This window comes from Jaculus jaculus, chromosome 8 (genome assembly GCF_020740685.1).
Source record: "Jaculus jaculus isolate mJacJac1 chromosome 8, mJacJac1.mat.Y.cur, whole genome shotgun sequence".
Lineage (NCBI taxonomy): Eukaryota > Metazoa > Chordata > Mammalia > Rodentia > Dipodidae > Jaculus > Jaculus jaculus.
Genome location: NC_059109.1, coordinates 24,817,889 through 24,831,585, shown reverse-complemented (window position 1 = coordinate 24,831,585; position 13,697 = coordinate 24,817,889). Strand labels below are relative to the sequence as shown.

Below are 13,697 nucleotides of genomic sequence, written 5' to 3'. Positions count from 1 at the left end.
TTTGTATTGTTTTCCTTTTGGCAAATAATTTGGTTTTTGTATGATGACTTCCCAAGAAGCTACTACGGTAACTTTATGTAGTAGTTACAATAGTTGTTGATGAAATCTTTGGGTTTTCTCATGTAGGGTCACATTATCTGTGAACAGTTACCAATGCACCTTTTCTTTGGTAATTTTCATAATGTTCATAGTTTTTTCTTCCTTCGTGGCTTTGGCTCAGACTTTTAGCACCATGTTGAGTAAACATGGTGAATGTCAGCATCCACATTTTGTTATAGATCTTGGAAAATTTCAGCTGCCCCTCATTCAGTGTAATTTTGACTTCTGGCTCATATTTATGACTTGTACTATGCTTCATACTCCCCTGCCTAGTTTGTTAAATGACTGTATCATGAAGAAATATTTGATTTTATCAAATGCTTTTTTGAGTTTATTGAGATAATAATATGTTGTCTGTCTTTTGTTGTATTGATGTGGTATATCATACTTATGGATTTGTTCATGGTGACCTATACTTGCCTTGTGGTCATGAATCTTGCTTGAACAGGTTGAATAATCTTTTTTATAATATGCCAGTGGAATTGATTTTCTGGCATTCTGCTGAAGAGTTTTGTATCTATTGTCTTCCTTTGCTTGTGTTCTTGTCTGATTATAACTCCAGATTAATGGGAGACTCATAGGATGTACTTGGAAGAATTCTTTTCTCAATTCCTTATAGTAATTTTAGAAGGCTTAGTAGGTCCTCAAATGTTTGGTAGAACCAAACAGCAAAATCATTTTATCTTATTTTCTTTTGGCTTTGTAATTTACTTTTACAAGATATGTTTTTGGTTCAGTCTTATTACTTTTTGATTGGATATTGCTGATTTCCTGTTTCCTGATGTTTCATTCTTGGTAAGATTTTATCTTAGAATCCTGTATTTCTTCTAAATTAGGCTACAATGAAACCAGACTTTTCCTAAAACCTGAAATTCTTTCCTGCATAAATAATGTATTTGTAAGGATTTTCTGACTCTCTGTTTTCCACTTTTATAGTAACTTATACTTGACATTAAAAGCATCTGTATTGGAGGTTTTCATTACATTTCATAATAGATTTTTATTATTATTTTTTACTTTTTATTGTTGACAACTTCCATAATTGTAAACAATATCCCATGGTAATTCCCTCCCTCCCCCCATTTTCCCCTTTGAAACTCCACTTTCCACCATATCTCTTCCCCTTCTCAATCAGTCTCTCTTTTATTTTGATGTCATGATCTTTTCTATCTACTATGATGGTCATGTGTAGGTAGGATCAGGAACTGTGAGGTCAGGGATATCCAGGCCATTTTGTGTCTGGAGGAGCACACTGTAAGGAGTCCTACTCTTCTTTTGGCTCTTACATTCTACCACCTCTTCTGCAATGGACCCTGAGCCATGTAAGGTGTGAGTAAGATATTCCAGTGTTGAGCACTCTGTCACTACTTCTTGGCACCATGGTGCCTCCTGAGTTATCTCAAGGTCATTTATCTATTATTCTTTATATGTGATCAGTTACTTTGTCAATTATTTCATAATAGTGCAGTTTACTACTCAAGAATATGACCTTCAATTTCTTAGTGTGAAATAAATAGCAAAATTATATCCAATTGAAATATCCTCCGTGTAACTGACTTTGTAAATAAAGCTGTCCACAAGTACAATGCATATTTTATGCATATTATAATAGTGATTAAAATCAAAATGTCCCTCAAGTTTCTAATAAACTTATTCTTGGACTTTAGCAAGAAATGTAAAATATTCACATTTTCAAAATGAAGTAAACAGCTAATATTATAAATATATTATTTTAATGTCTTCAAGTTTTTGGTTAATGAATGGTGAAGAACACCTTTCAGAAAAAGCCTGATGAGTGAAACATTCAACAAATACATTTTTTCCTTTTCTCAAACCTCTTTCCTGACAGACCATTACTCTAATGTCTTCGTTTGACTTACAGTGTGATAGTCTGGGGTCTTTTTGAGTGAGTATGTAACTATTGCATTAGTAGTGAAGCACGCTTACAAGTTACATGCAGGATGTCACACATTATTTTCTTCACTAAGTCAGCATCACTGTACATATCAGCTTGTTTTACCTTCTCCATGTCCTGATCTATGTGCATATATGTACATCCTGTTTGCAAGCAGAGTGCAAGGTGCTAAGTATTTATCTTCCTTTTACACCTCCCCAGATGCCTTAGAACATCAAGGGCTCATAATGTAAGCTCAGTAAGGATGACCTTGAAGAAGCAAAATTATGAACTGAAAGCTTATTTGGACAGGGCAAACTGAATGTTTTTAATGTTCTATTGATTCACTTGATTTTTCTTTTCTGATCTGGCAAGTGTGATGCATAGCCAAGTAAGATTATATCAGATGCATTTAATACAGAGAGATTCTAAAATTCCACGAATGAGATGATTAAATTGCAAATCTGTGATTTTTAATCTCACAGAGGATTTAAGTCCAGGTAGATACTTATCAAACAGACTCTTATTTAATAGCTATACATGAGGTTTGAACTGAAGTTGGAAGTACTTGTACTTCCACCTTCTGGCAGAGGATCTGGTTTGCTTGAGCACCCTTTGCAGCCAACATTAGATTATTTTGGAACTTTGCAATAATGGCAGATTCTCTTTCTCCTGTGTCCAAATTTGCTAAATGTCAGAAAAATGCTACTGGAAAAACCAAACATCCATACACAAGTGTATTTATATTTATACATGCCAGGTGTTTTGGTTGAATCCTCTGCTTCTATTGTATAGCACTTGAATTTGACAGTTTTGTCTGCTCTGTCTAAGACATCCAAGTCCTACCATTGTAATAATTAGTTCCTGATCTGATGTGATCTTTCTTCATGTGTCATGTTATGATGTTTTGCTTTTGAATTTTATTCATTTATATACATGGCTTAATACCTTTTAAGATTGTGACATTGAGATTCACCTCTCTCTCTCTCTCTCTCTCTCCCTTGCTCTTTCTTTCTTTCTCTCTCTCTCTCTCTCTCTCCCTCGCTCTTTCTTTCTTTCTTTCTCTCTCTCTCTCTCTCTCTCTCTCCCTCGCTCTTTGTTTCTCTCTCTCTCTCTCTTTCTTTCTCTCTCTCTTACACACACACACACACACACACACACACACACACACACACACACACTTTATTTCTCTCTCTCATCAGCACCTATCTCAATAGCAAGACTCTGTTAAATTCCAAACATGAAACAAACAACCTGGGCAATCTACATTTTCTCTTGGATTCTGCTGCCAATGCCAGGCCTTTAGGAGTTCTCTTCCCATTACTTTTCAGTAGCTTTCTGATATTTCCAAAACTCCTGCATTGATGCGTCATCCATGTTCAGACCCTCCCCAAGTACTCCCCTAGTCCTTTCTCCCCAGCCACACTCGATCTAATCACAGAACACTCATTTAAACATTTCAAAGTGTTCTTAATGAAATTAGAATAGTGGCTAAAATTCTTTATGTAGCATTCAAAAGCTCTGCAAAATTTAGTTTTTGTCTTTTATTAATCTCCTCTGCTACTTCACTTTACACAGATGCCTGGATTCTCTTCACAACAGCCTTCATCCAGTTCCTGAAAGTACCCATCATCTTTCCTCTGTCATGGATCTTTGTGTGGTCCTTGTTATTCTCCAGGGAATGCCTAGAACCTCAGTTTCCTAGGACAGATTCCCATTCCCTATGAATCCTTATCTTACCGTGTCCTCACATGATCCTTTGAAGCACAGTGCATATTGTATTATTTCATGTGTTTTTCATTGTTTATTTCTGGGGGTTGCTTCTGTGAAACATGAACTCTATGATACACTAGTCATTTTTTCATAGATATATTGCAGATAGATAGATGATAGATAGATAACCAGATAGATAATAAGAGACAGAGAGAATGGACACCTCAGGGCATCCAGCCACTGCAAATGAAATCCAGACACGTGGTCCTTTGTGCATCTGGTTTTATTGGGTACAAGGGAATCAAATCCAGGTAGTTAAACCTTTTATGCTAGCACCTTAACTATTGAGCAATCTCTCCAACACTCAGTTTTTCCATTGGTTATTTTCTCTATTGTACTATGTTTTTCTTTTTCTTTTACTTATAGAGTAGGCTAGAGAGAGAGCAAGAGAGAGAAAGAGAATTGGCTTACCAGAGCCTCAGCCACTGCAAATGAACTCCAGATGGTTGTGCCACCTAGTAGGCATGTGCAATCTTGTTCTTTCTCACATTTGTGTGTCTGAATTATGTGGAATCTGGAGATTAAACACAGGTCCTTAGGCTTTGCAGGCGAGTGCCTTAACTGATAAGCCATCTCTCCAACCCTTGTACTATGTTTTGAGACTCAGCTCTAAGCCTTGCATTTTCCAGACAATAATAAAAGTAGAGCTGGAGAGATGGTTTAGTGGTTAAGTGCTTGCCTGTAAAACCTAAGGACCCCAGTTCAAGGCTCGGTTCCCCAGGACCCACGTTAGCCAGATGCACAAGGGGGTGCACACGTCTGGAGTTCATTTGCAGTGGCTGGAGGCCCTGGCGTGCTCATTCTCTTTGTCTACCTGCTTATTTCTGTATCTCTCTCTCTCTCAAATAAATAAATAAAAATTAAATTTAAAATTAATAAAAGTATATTCTGGGGCTGGAGAGATTTCTCAGTAGTTAAAGTGCTTGCATGAAAAACTTAATCACTCAATTTCTGTTCCCAGAACATACATAAGCCTGATGCACAAAATGATGCATGCATTTGGAGTCTGTTTGAAGTGGATGTAGGCCCTGACACACCCATTCACTCTTGCTCTCTCTTTCTCTCCTCTCTCTGCTTCCAAATATGTATATTCTGGAGGCACATAAAATGAAACCGAACTAGGAAAGTAAGATAATAAGATTTGGGGAAACATTAATAAAACTTGAATCAATCTTACTCAATTCAGCTTTAAGGTTGGTGCTAGCATGTGCTTTCTGGATAGCCTTCCCTACTCAATTAACTCCTTACATTGTCTCTTTCTGCTTCTGTAGTTGATGGACAGTGGCAAGAGTGGAGTTCATGGAGCCACTGCTCAGTAACATGTTCCAATGGGACTCAGCAGAGGAGCCGGCAATGCACAGCAGCTGCTCATGGGGGCTCTGAATGCAGAGGACCTTGGGCAGAAAGCAGAGAATGCTACAACCCTGAGTGTACAGGTAAGGCAATGTCCTGAACATAAATGACATCTGAGATTTACAAAACCTCTAAGAACCATGCCAGGTAGTCATGTTATGGAAGAAACTGTATTTTTATAAATAAACTCAATGTCGGGGTTTATTCAGCTGTAAATCATAATATAGTAATAAAATTCAGGAAATTCAGAAGTTAGATAGCAATCAAGTTAATAAAGTTTACCAGAGACTACAATGTTTGCAAGATGTGATGTGCATTTGAAAAATTGTAACATATGTAAACTTCTGCTAAGCATAGTTTGTGCTTGACAAGTAAGGCAACTGTTTGGGTAAAGTTTGTTCACGAAGGAATCATGATGTACTGTTACCAGTTCCTGGAGCAGAGTATGGAGCTACTGCCCCATTTCTTTCAGCCAATGGTCAGTGGAACCACTGGGGTCACTGGAGTGGATGTTCCAAGTCCTGTGATGGAGGCTGGGAAAGGAGAATGAGGACTTGTCAAGGTGTGGCTGTGACAGGCCAGCAATGTGAAGGAACAGGCGAGGAAGTGAGAAGATGCAGTGAACAGCGATGCCCAGGTAAGAATGAATGGGAACTTCCCTACTGTAAGTAAAGATTAAGATTATTGTCAGCAGTGGAGGGCAGCACTTCCTCAGCTAAAAGGCTGCTGTTGATAACTAGCAGTGTGCATTTTTATAACACATGAGACATCATAAGGTGGTTCCATACATTTTAACAGATTTGTTGCAAACTGACATTGAAATACAGGATAAGTAATAGTTACGAATATTTTATGGAGTTGTTTACTGAGAACATAAGACAAGTCTCCTATGATTTTATATACCAGAAATACAAAAGCTTAAGTGTTTGATAAGTAAGTGATAAGATGGAAAGTTCTTGTAGGACTTCAGACACTTAAGTTTTATGACTTCTGAATTCAGACACTTAAGTTTTATGACTACTTATTCTCCTCGTGATGGGTGACCATAGATATCTCCGTTGACTTGCCTTTGTCCAATTTCTATTGTAAACGCAAATTCTTATAAGGAACATATTTTAAAATGAAGACGTGGAATACTAATGGCCAAATAAAAAGTTGAGGAGACACTATGCTTCAGCATTTTAACTATAAGCATAGCAACAAATTAAAGTTTTAAATTGTCAAGATCATAGAGCATGTATTTATTTAAAATCATTTCTAACCAAATGTCCTTCCGAATCCTATGTTCTTTCCTTACAATAATCCTTGAACACTGAGAACTCAGTAAATAAGTGAAGAAATTCATGATTTTAGGATGATATATAAGGTGAATTATGTTAAAAAAAAAAACCTGAAAAAGATGATGCAATGATATTTCAAATTTTTTCAGTTAGCAACTGAAGAAAAGGCCAACCTGAGAATTGACTGCTGTTTCGTGGCTGGTGTTTATATAGCCAGTCTCCCTAGTCCCTTTGGCTCCCTGGATGTCAGGGGTATAGTGAGAAACTAGGAAGTGTTCTCTCCCTCTCTCAGAAGCCGTGTATTTCTCCATAGTTAGAATTCTAAAAATTTCTCACAGTTCAATACTAAGAATAGCAACAGAAGTCGGACTTTTAAGTATAGCAATATGTCAGCAAGTTGTCTTTGAACTTGAGATCTAAAATTAGTTTTGCTAATTTGTAAAGCCATGTGAACTCGGAATGATAAGAAATAAACAGCATGCAGGGCCGCAATGAAAAGGATGTCTTGGCAGATTAACACTGTGAAATCCCTGTACTGCATAAGAATTAACAAGTATTAAACAAAAAGCATTTGATTTTACCAAGGGAGAAATGTCATTAGAGCAGTAAAGCGTGATTACGCAAGGCCATTTTAATACTTGAAGTTACGAGACTACTGTCAGCATCCTAAAGTTCTTAACTGGCCTACTCTGTCTCTCATTTGCATATGTGAGAGCTACTGCACCAAATTTACAAAGGTTGCCACCTGCTGTTTAGAAAACATGTTACGAATCTGTTTATAAGACAGATAATAAATACACTGCATTTGCTAAGTTGATTTGCTGGTTTTCATGATTTAAATCAGGTTGAAAATTATCACTGAGAACTAAAACACCTTCTTTTTATGTTTCTATGTATTTTTGGTGTTAGTATTTCTCTTTTTAGCAAGGTAAGAAAGAGCCACAAATTATTTACAAGTATATAAATAATATCATAATTATACCTAATTCTTAAATCAGATAATGTTTTACAAATTGGTGCTTATGAAAGGCAGAACTGTGCATTCAAAAATTGTGCATATACGTTTATTTTAATATCAAGTTTCTTTTAATATAGCCTAATCAGATACTTTTATGTAAATGAAAATTGAGTTATCTGTCAAAAGCTGAATGTGTCTTAGTTTTTTTGAAGTATCTGCCTCTGTTGAGTAAAGTAGGTTTCCATTATAAATGTTTGTTTACATTTTTCCTCTTTTTCTATGCAGTCAAACTAATTTATTAAAAGAGCAGTGTTTATAAACAATTCAGGTTTGCTCAGTGGACCTTGCTTATACACCAAGTTCTAACACCTAAACCTGCTTGATTTTCTGTCTGTAGTCACTACTATTACTATTTTACTTTTTTGTTGGGGGGGGCAATGTAGTATTCTTAATTTTAGCCATTTCTACTGCTTTAGATTCACATATTAACAATACGTTAATTGGGAAACTTTCAAATGATTAAACATTTATGAAGACACTTTTTGCCAGTAACAAAGCATTAACAATTAAAAAAAAAAATTACTATGCTGTTTAGTATTTTTCACTCAAGTTTTCTTTAGGTTTCTGGGAGCAAATACTATTTATTTTTATGCTTCACTTAATTTGAATGCAGAACAAATTAGTCAAACTTGCCAAGAGACTTTCTCTGTTGTCAGGAAGGAGAAATATAATATACATATATATCTGTCTGGATAATTAATGAAGATAATGATTAATCATCTGGATTTAATCAAAAGCTGTTATGCTAGCTACTAAAATTAGAAAAATAAAACAAAATCTTATCTTTATGGGTAAATAGATTAGGAAGATGTTATAACAACATCATTGACCACAAATAAAATGTTTCTGTTGTTTGCATAAGAAAGAGCTGTGAGGATGAAAATTTTGTTTTTAAAAATATTACCACTTGGGAAATAGAATAGCTTCAGGGGAGATAATTAAATGTTCCAATTTTTAAATTGGTCAAGCTCACCAAGTAATGATTTCATTTATCTCAATCTCATCGTACACCTTCAGGCTCTCTCGGTCAAAATAGCAGGATGGTAATAACTTCAACAGTTTTGTGTCACAATGTGAGCATAGTATTTTTAATATATTTTCTAATATGTTCCTAGCTAATAACATTCAGGAGTCAAATATTACCATCAGATTTTTCAAAGTTTTTGGATCCCTGGGGACTTTGTTGCTGACGCCCATCACTGTTTTGTCACTCATTTCTAAGTTGTAATCTACCATTTGTAGATAGCTATTGCACTTATTAATAAAATGTTTCCCTGGGATCCAGAGTTACTTTGTCTGTAAATGCTCATTGAAGTTAGTAGGTTGATTATGCTCAAAAAATAAGTAATCAATCCTGTGAAATAAGATATACCCATGCTATTGATGGACACATTGATATAAGCTGAGGCAACAGATGTTGTAATTATTGTGCTATTTATCTATAGAGTCAGGTAGCAGTCACACTGGTAATATAAAACCTATCTTGAACACTGTAATGCTTTTGTATTGAACATTTGGAACCCCTGGCCACAGTGAATATGAGCACAAAACCCACACATATCCATTCAATCTCTTCTTAGGAGAAATGGCATTAGAGAGATTTTATTTCATTTCTGTATAGCCTTACTTGAAGTGAGCTTCAGTAGGAAGAATCAAGTAACACTTGCTGATTTTTTGCTTCTGTCTTTTTTGTGAAGGCCTTCTGTCATGTGAGGCTTCTAAAACCTCAGTGTGCCTAATATTCATCCAGCTTGTTGAAAAAAAAAAATTCCCAAGCCATAGCCTCAGGGATGCTGATTAGGTAGGTCTTGTGCAGGTCTGAGAATTTGTGATTCTAATATGCTGTGAGGTGATGCTGGTGAAAATGGTCTGCAGATGGTAAAATAATAGTGACAATAATATCGACAAAGAAGGCATTCCCTTAGCTCCAATGCCTTGACAAGATCAAAAACCTTTGCTTTAGGGCTGAGAAAATGGCCTTAGTGGTAAGGCGTTTGCCTGCAAAACTGAGGGACCCTGGTTCAATTACCCAGGACCCACATAAGCCAGATGCACAAGGGGGCTAGAGGCCCTTGTGTGTCCATTCTCTCTTTCTCTCTATCTGCCTCTTCCTCCCCCTCTTGTAAATAAATAAGTAAAATATCAAAAAGAAAACATTTGCTTTATCCATATGTCTTCCCAAGTGGGGAGAGATCATGTCCATGGTCTGTTGATAGTGAAGATAGGGACACAAGCCTTTATGACAATCTGTCACAAGCCTTTCCACCCAACTCAAGTTTCAACTAAATAAGATCTCTTCATAGCAGTCATTTAAAGAAAAACGGGGCATTGTCCCACTTTCAATTCACATGATTGGAACAAGTTGTATCTTCTGTAGTCCTGACACAGTCTTCTGAATACCTCTCTTCGTGGGTGGGAGCTTGTCTTCACAGTCTCTTATCTTACAGAGAGATTAGCTACAATCTGCTCCCATTGGTGGGCAATAAGTGGTGTCTGGGGGAAGATGAATATTCAACATAGAGTGACTTGTTTTCTCCCCAGGAATAAGTCAGTGGCTTGGTGGTTTGATTAGTCACATCCAGCATGCATATCTTATCTTTGATATACAATGTTTAACAAGCATTTCTAAAATTTCAATATCATGCATTTTGAGGCTCAATGTACTATTATTATAAATACCAGTATGTCAATTTAAAATTATCATTCATGGCTGGAGAGATGGCTTAGCAGTTAAGCACTTGCCTGTGAAGCCTAAGGACCACGGTTCGAGGCTCGGTTCCCCAGGTCCCACGTTAGCCAGATGCACAAGGGGGCGCACGCGTCTGGAGTTCGTTTGCAGAGGCTGGAAGCCCTGGCGCACCCATTCTCTCTCTCTCCCTCTATCTGTCTTTCTCTCTGTGTCTGTTGCTCTCAAATAAGTAAATAAAAAATTTAAAAAAAATTATCATTCGTTTATTTTAGGTTAAAGTCATACTACTTTTTGCTGAATTATCTGCATACAAGTTGACACTTATTTTATATTTTTTCATTAAAAATTGCTGTTCCTCACAGAGTCCAATGGAATATCTATTATTTTCTGGTATCAGGTGTTATGTGAATATCTTATACAGAATTATGCTATTTTTCATTACTATCTTCCAGAAGTTAAAGCAACTATTTTCACTGAATATTTCTGTGTATGGCAAATATTGCACACTTAAGAGTATACACCAGCTGTTCACCTAAAGTGAAAAACTGAGTTTTCTGACACAGTAGATGGCAGTAGGTATTGTCTTCTTTCACTCAAGGGTCTAGTTTTTCTCACATATATTTTAAAAATAGGGAAGTAAATGAGAACTTAAAGGTCACTTGAAGGTAGACTTTGAATGAGAGGCTACTCGTTGCTTAAAAATATTTAAAATAGTATACAATCTTCCTACAACATAAGGATTTTTTCTTTATTAGTTTACTCAATAGTTCTGGAATACACTTGCTGAATCTTATGGCAGTAATTAAGGAGGAACCAGTAAAGTTTTAACAAACTAGGGTTTTAGTCAGATTGAGCTACATGCCCCTTATTCCAACTTGTTGCTGTGGAGATAACTATTACTATAACTTGTTTAATGAGATTGCTCATCAGGGGAGATGCTGAGAAAACTCTCAGCTGTTCTGTCATGGTAGAAACTTGAAAAGCAATTTGTTGTGATCTGACTTGTCCAATTTTGGAACATGCCAATATTGGCAATGTGCCTAACAATCTCAAATTAAAAAAAAAAAAAAAGCAGAGAAGCACATATGACTATAAGTCCCAGTTTCCTCCCATCTCAAATGTTATTATATACTAAAAGTAAATATATAGTCTAGGATTCATTTCATGACTGTTTTAAAATTAAGAACACTAAGATGAAATTTTTAATTAAGACAAGTCACTTTAGGTTCAGTGCTCACCAAGACACTGACCCTGAATATTAAACCTTGCCATCTTTTTCCCCACTGATTCCTCATATTTTCATATCCTGATGTGTATTTGACCCTAACTGCTCCAGCACTGTTTTCTCCTATGACTCTGTCTGCCCTATCAATGCCAAACTTGGTGAGACTCAGGGATCTTCATCTTGATGACTAGTGTATCTTTTCAACAGTTACCTACCCAGACTCCCAGTGAGGAAGGAGTTTTTTCCTTCTGACCACCAAGTCCTTTGTGTCAATTGTTGCAATTGTCTAGTGGTGCCAGAATTCCCTTTCCTGCTATAGGATTCCAGCTCTTCTTTCCTCTATGGTCCAGAGTGTCACTTTCCATTTTAGAACCCTCCAGTAAGAGAGAAACACTGGAAAATAGATCCTGGAGTATGGATCCCAAGAAAGAATAGTTTTCTTCAGCATCTTCACATATAGAAATGGGTCCAAACATGGCACAGGATTCAAGAATAAGTCAATAAACTAGTATAATTAATTATGATGGTGAAGTGGCAGCCCATGTGCTCATCTGATACCCTCATTATCACAACAACCACATTGTCGTCTCTTCTGCACAGGTCAAACTGACCATTGTCACCTTTCATGGCCTAAATCATGTGACTCTCTTATTCAAATAGTTTAGAAAGAGTCTCATTACTTGCCAAATTCACAGCTACTATAGAATTCTTAGAGCTGACACATTATATATATATATATATATATAAACACCCAACCACCCAATCTCAGTTTCGGGGAGACATGGACACATTGTTTCCACATGCTGGTGGCCTCACCGTTATCCATCTGAATCTTTATTATCTCTGATCTCTCCACATTTAACTGTTGATAACAAGAACCTCTTGGAAGCCCATCTATCATTGATTGTTCCCCTTTCTTTAATAAGTGCCTTTTTTCTGTGAAACTCTATAAAGTAGACCCATTCTCCCCTTAATATGTATTAATAGTAGTATTTTTGTTATATCTGTCAGCTAGCATTCCAATACATTTCAGATGAGCAATTGATATTCATCCTCACACTCCAATTCTATGATAAACCTTACTGAATGTAATAAGTCATTAGGTCTATATTACATCTCATGAGTGCTGTAAGTTGACTAATGAAAACATTTTGTTAAAGTATGTAAGCAAATATTTAAATAACTATGATGTTATTGTCTCATAGCTTATGATCATTTACTCCTTCAAAATTCTATTATTTATTGGCTAGACCAGCATATTACATGTATATTTTCAATGAATATACATTTTAACTTTATAGATATAATTTACAGTGTTATCTTTCTTTCTTTAGGGATAGACAACTGAGGCATTCCAAGTATGAGCAATTTGTAAGTTTCTATCATAGGCCATTCATTTTCCCATACCACAGCACCACATTTTCTTTAGGTGAGAGTGACTCACAATAGCCTCATAGACTCCTGTCATGCTAGGATGAGTCCTCCACAGGCCCAAATAATGATCCCTCATCCCTGATTGCATTTGTCATAAAAGAGACTTGGCCAGGTCCACACACTACAGTTGTCATGCCCACCTACTCTGTGTGCTTCCAAGATACACCTCCATGTCACACAAATAGAGAAAGATTAAGAAGTAACAGTTATATTCAACTGTTTCTTAAATACAACCAAAAAGGCCAATAAAGAAAATAATCAGAAAAATCTTGAGTATACTCAAATACTAATTTGCTGAATAGTTAAGAGTTATTCTAGTCAACTTTGTTAAGAAGTTGAAAATAGAGCCATATGTATGCAAGGCTGACATAGAGATGTAAATAATAAAGGTTTTGCTTGGAGTATATATATAAAATGCTATATGTTTTGTAACCATAAGTATTGCCCAATTCTAAGTATCCAATCTGCAATACACAGGAAATAGTTTCACAGTTTGCTGAGTACCAAACTCAAAGACAAATTTTGAAGACAAAAATATAACTTGTTTATCACCAGTGAAACAAAACAAGCAAACAAAAAAAAATAGCCTCTATGTTCTATGTTTGGAGTCAAAGTAGACTTCTCTAGGAAAGGGCTTCACTGCTAGGCCTGAGGTGACCACTTCCAACTGAAAGGTCTCAGTTACATCTGTCTCCTACCATTTTTTTTTTAAGTGATGATAACTTTGTTCCCTTAACAAGAGAGAATGTGTTGAGTTTAAATATGCAATGCACTTAGAAGAGTCTAATAATGACATGTATAGCTGGTATAATTACATGATACTATAATCTGAGACTGATAAAAGCTATTTTCTATATGAAGAATGTAATTATAGCTGGCATGTTGGTATACTCCTTTATTCCCTACAGTTGAAAGGTATAAGCACATTCCAG

The 13,697-nt window shown here is 36.1% G+C and overlaps 1 protein-coding gene across 3 annotated transcripts in view; it reads left to right on the top strand.

The window, feature by feature from the left end:
* Positions 1-13,697, top strand: part of Adgrb3 (adhesion G protein-coupled receptor B3) — a 772,147-nt gene that overhangs the window by 296,242 nt on the left and 462,208 nt on the right. For all 3 annotated transcript variants that reach the window (XM_045156936.1, XM_045156937.1, XM_004653066.3), the window contains exons 6-7: positions 5,038-5,202; positions 5,592-5,756. In XM_045156936.1, coding sequence (XP_045012871.1) covers positions 5,038-5,202; positions 5,592-5,756 — 330 coding nt within the window. The remainder of the gene's footprint in view (positions 1-5,037; positions 5,203-5,591; positions 5,757-13,697) is intronic.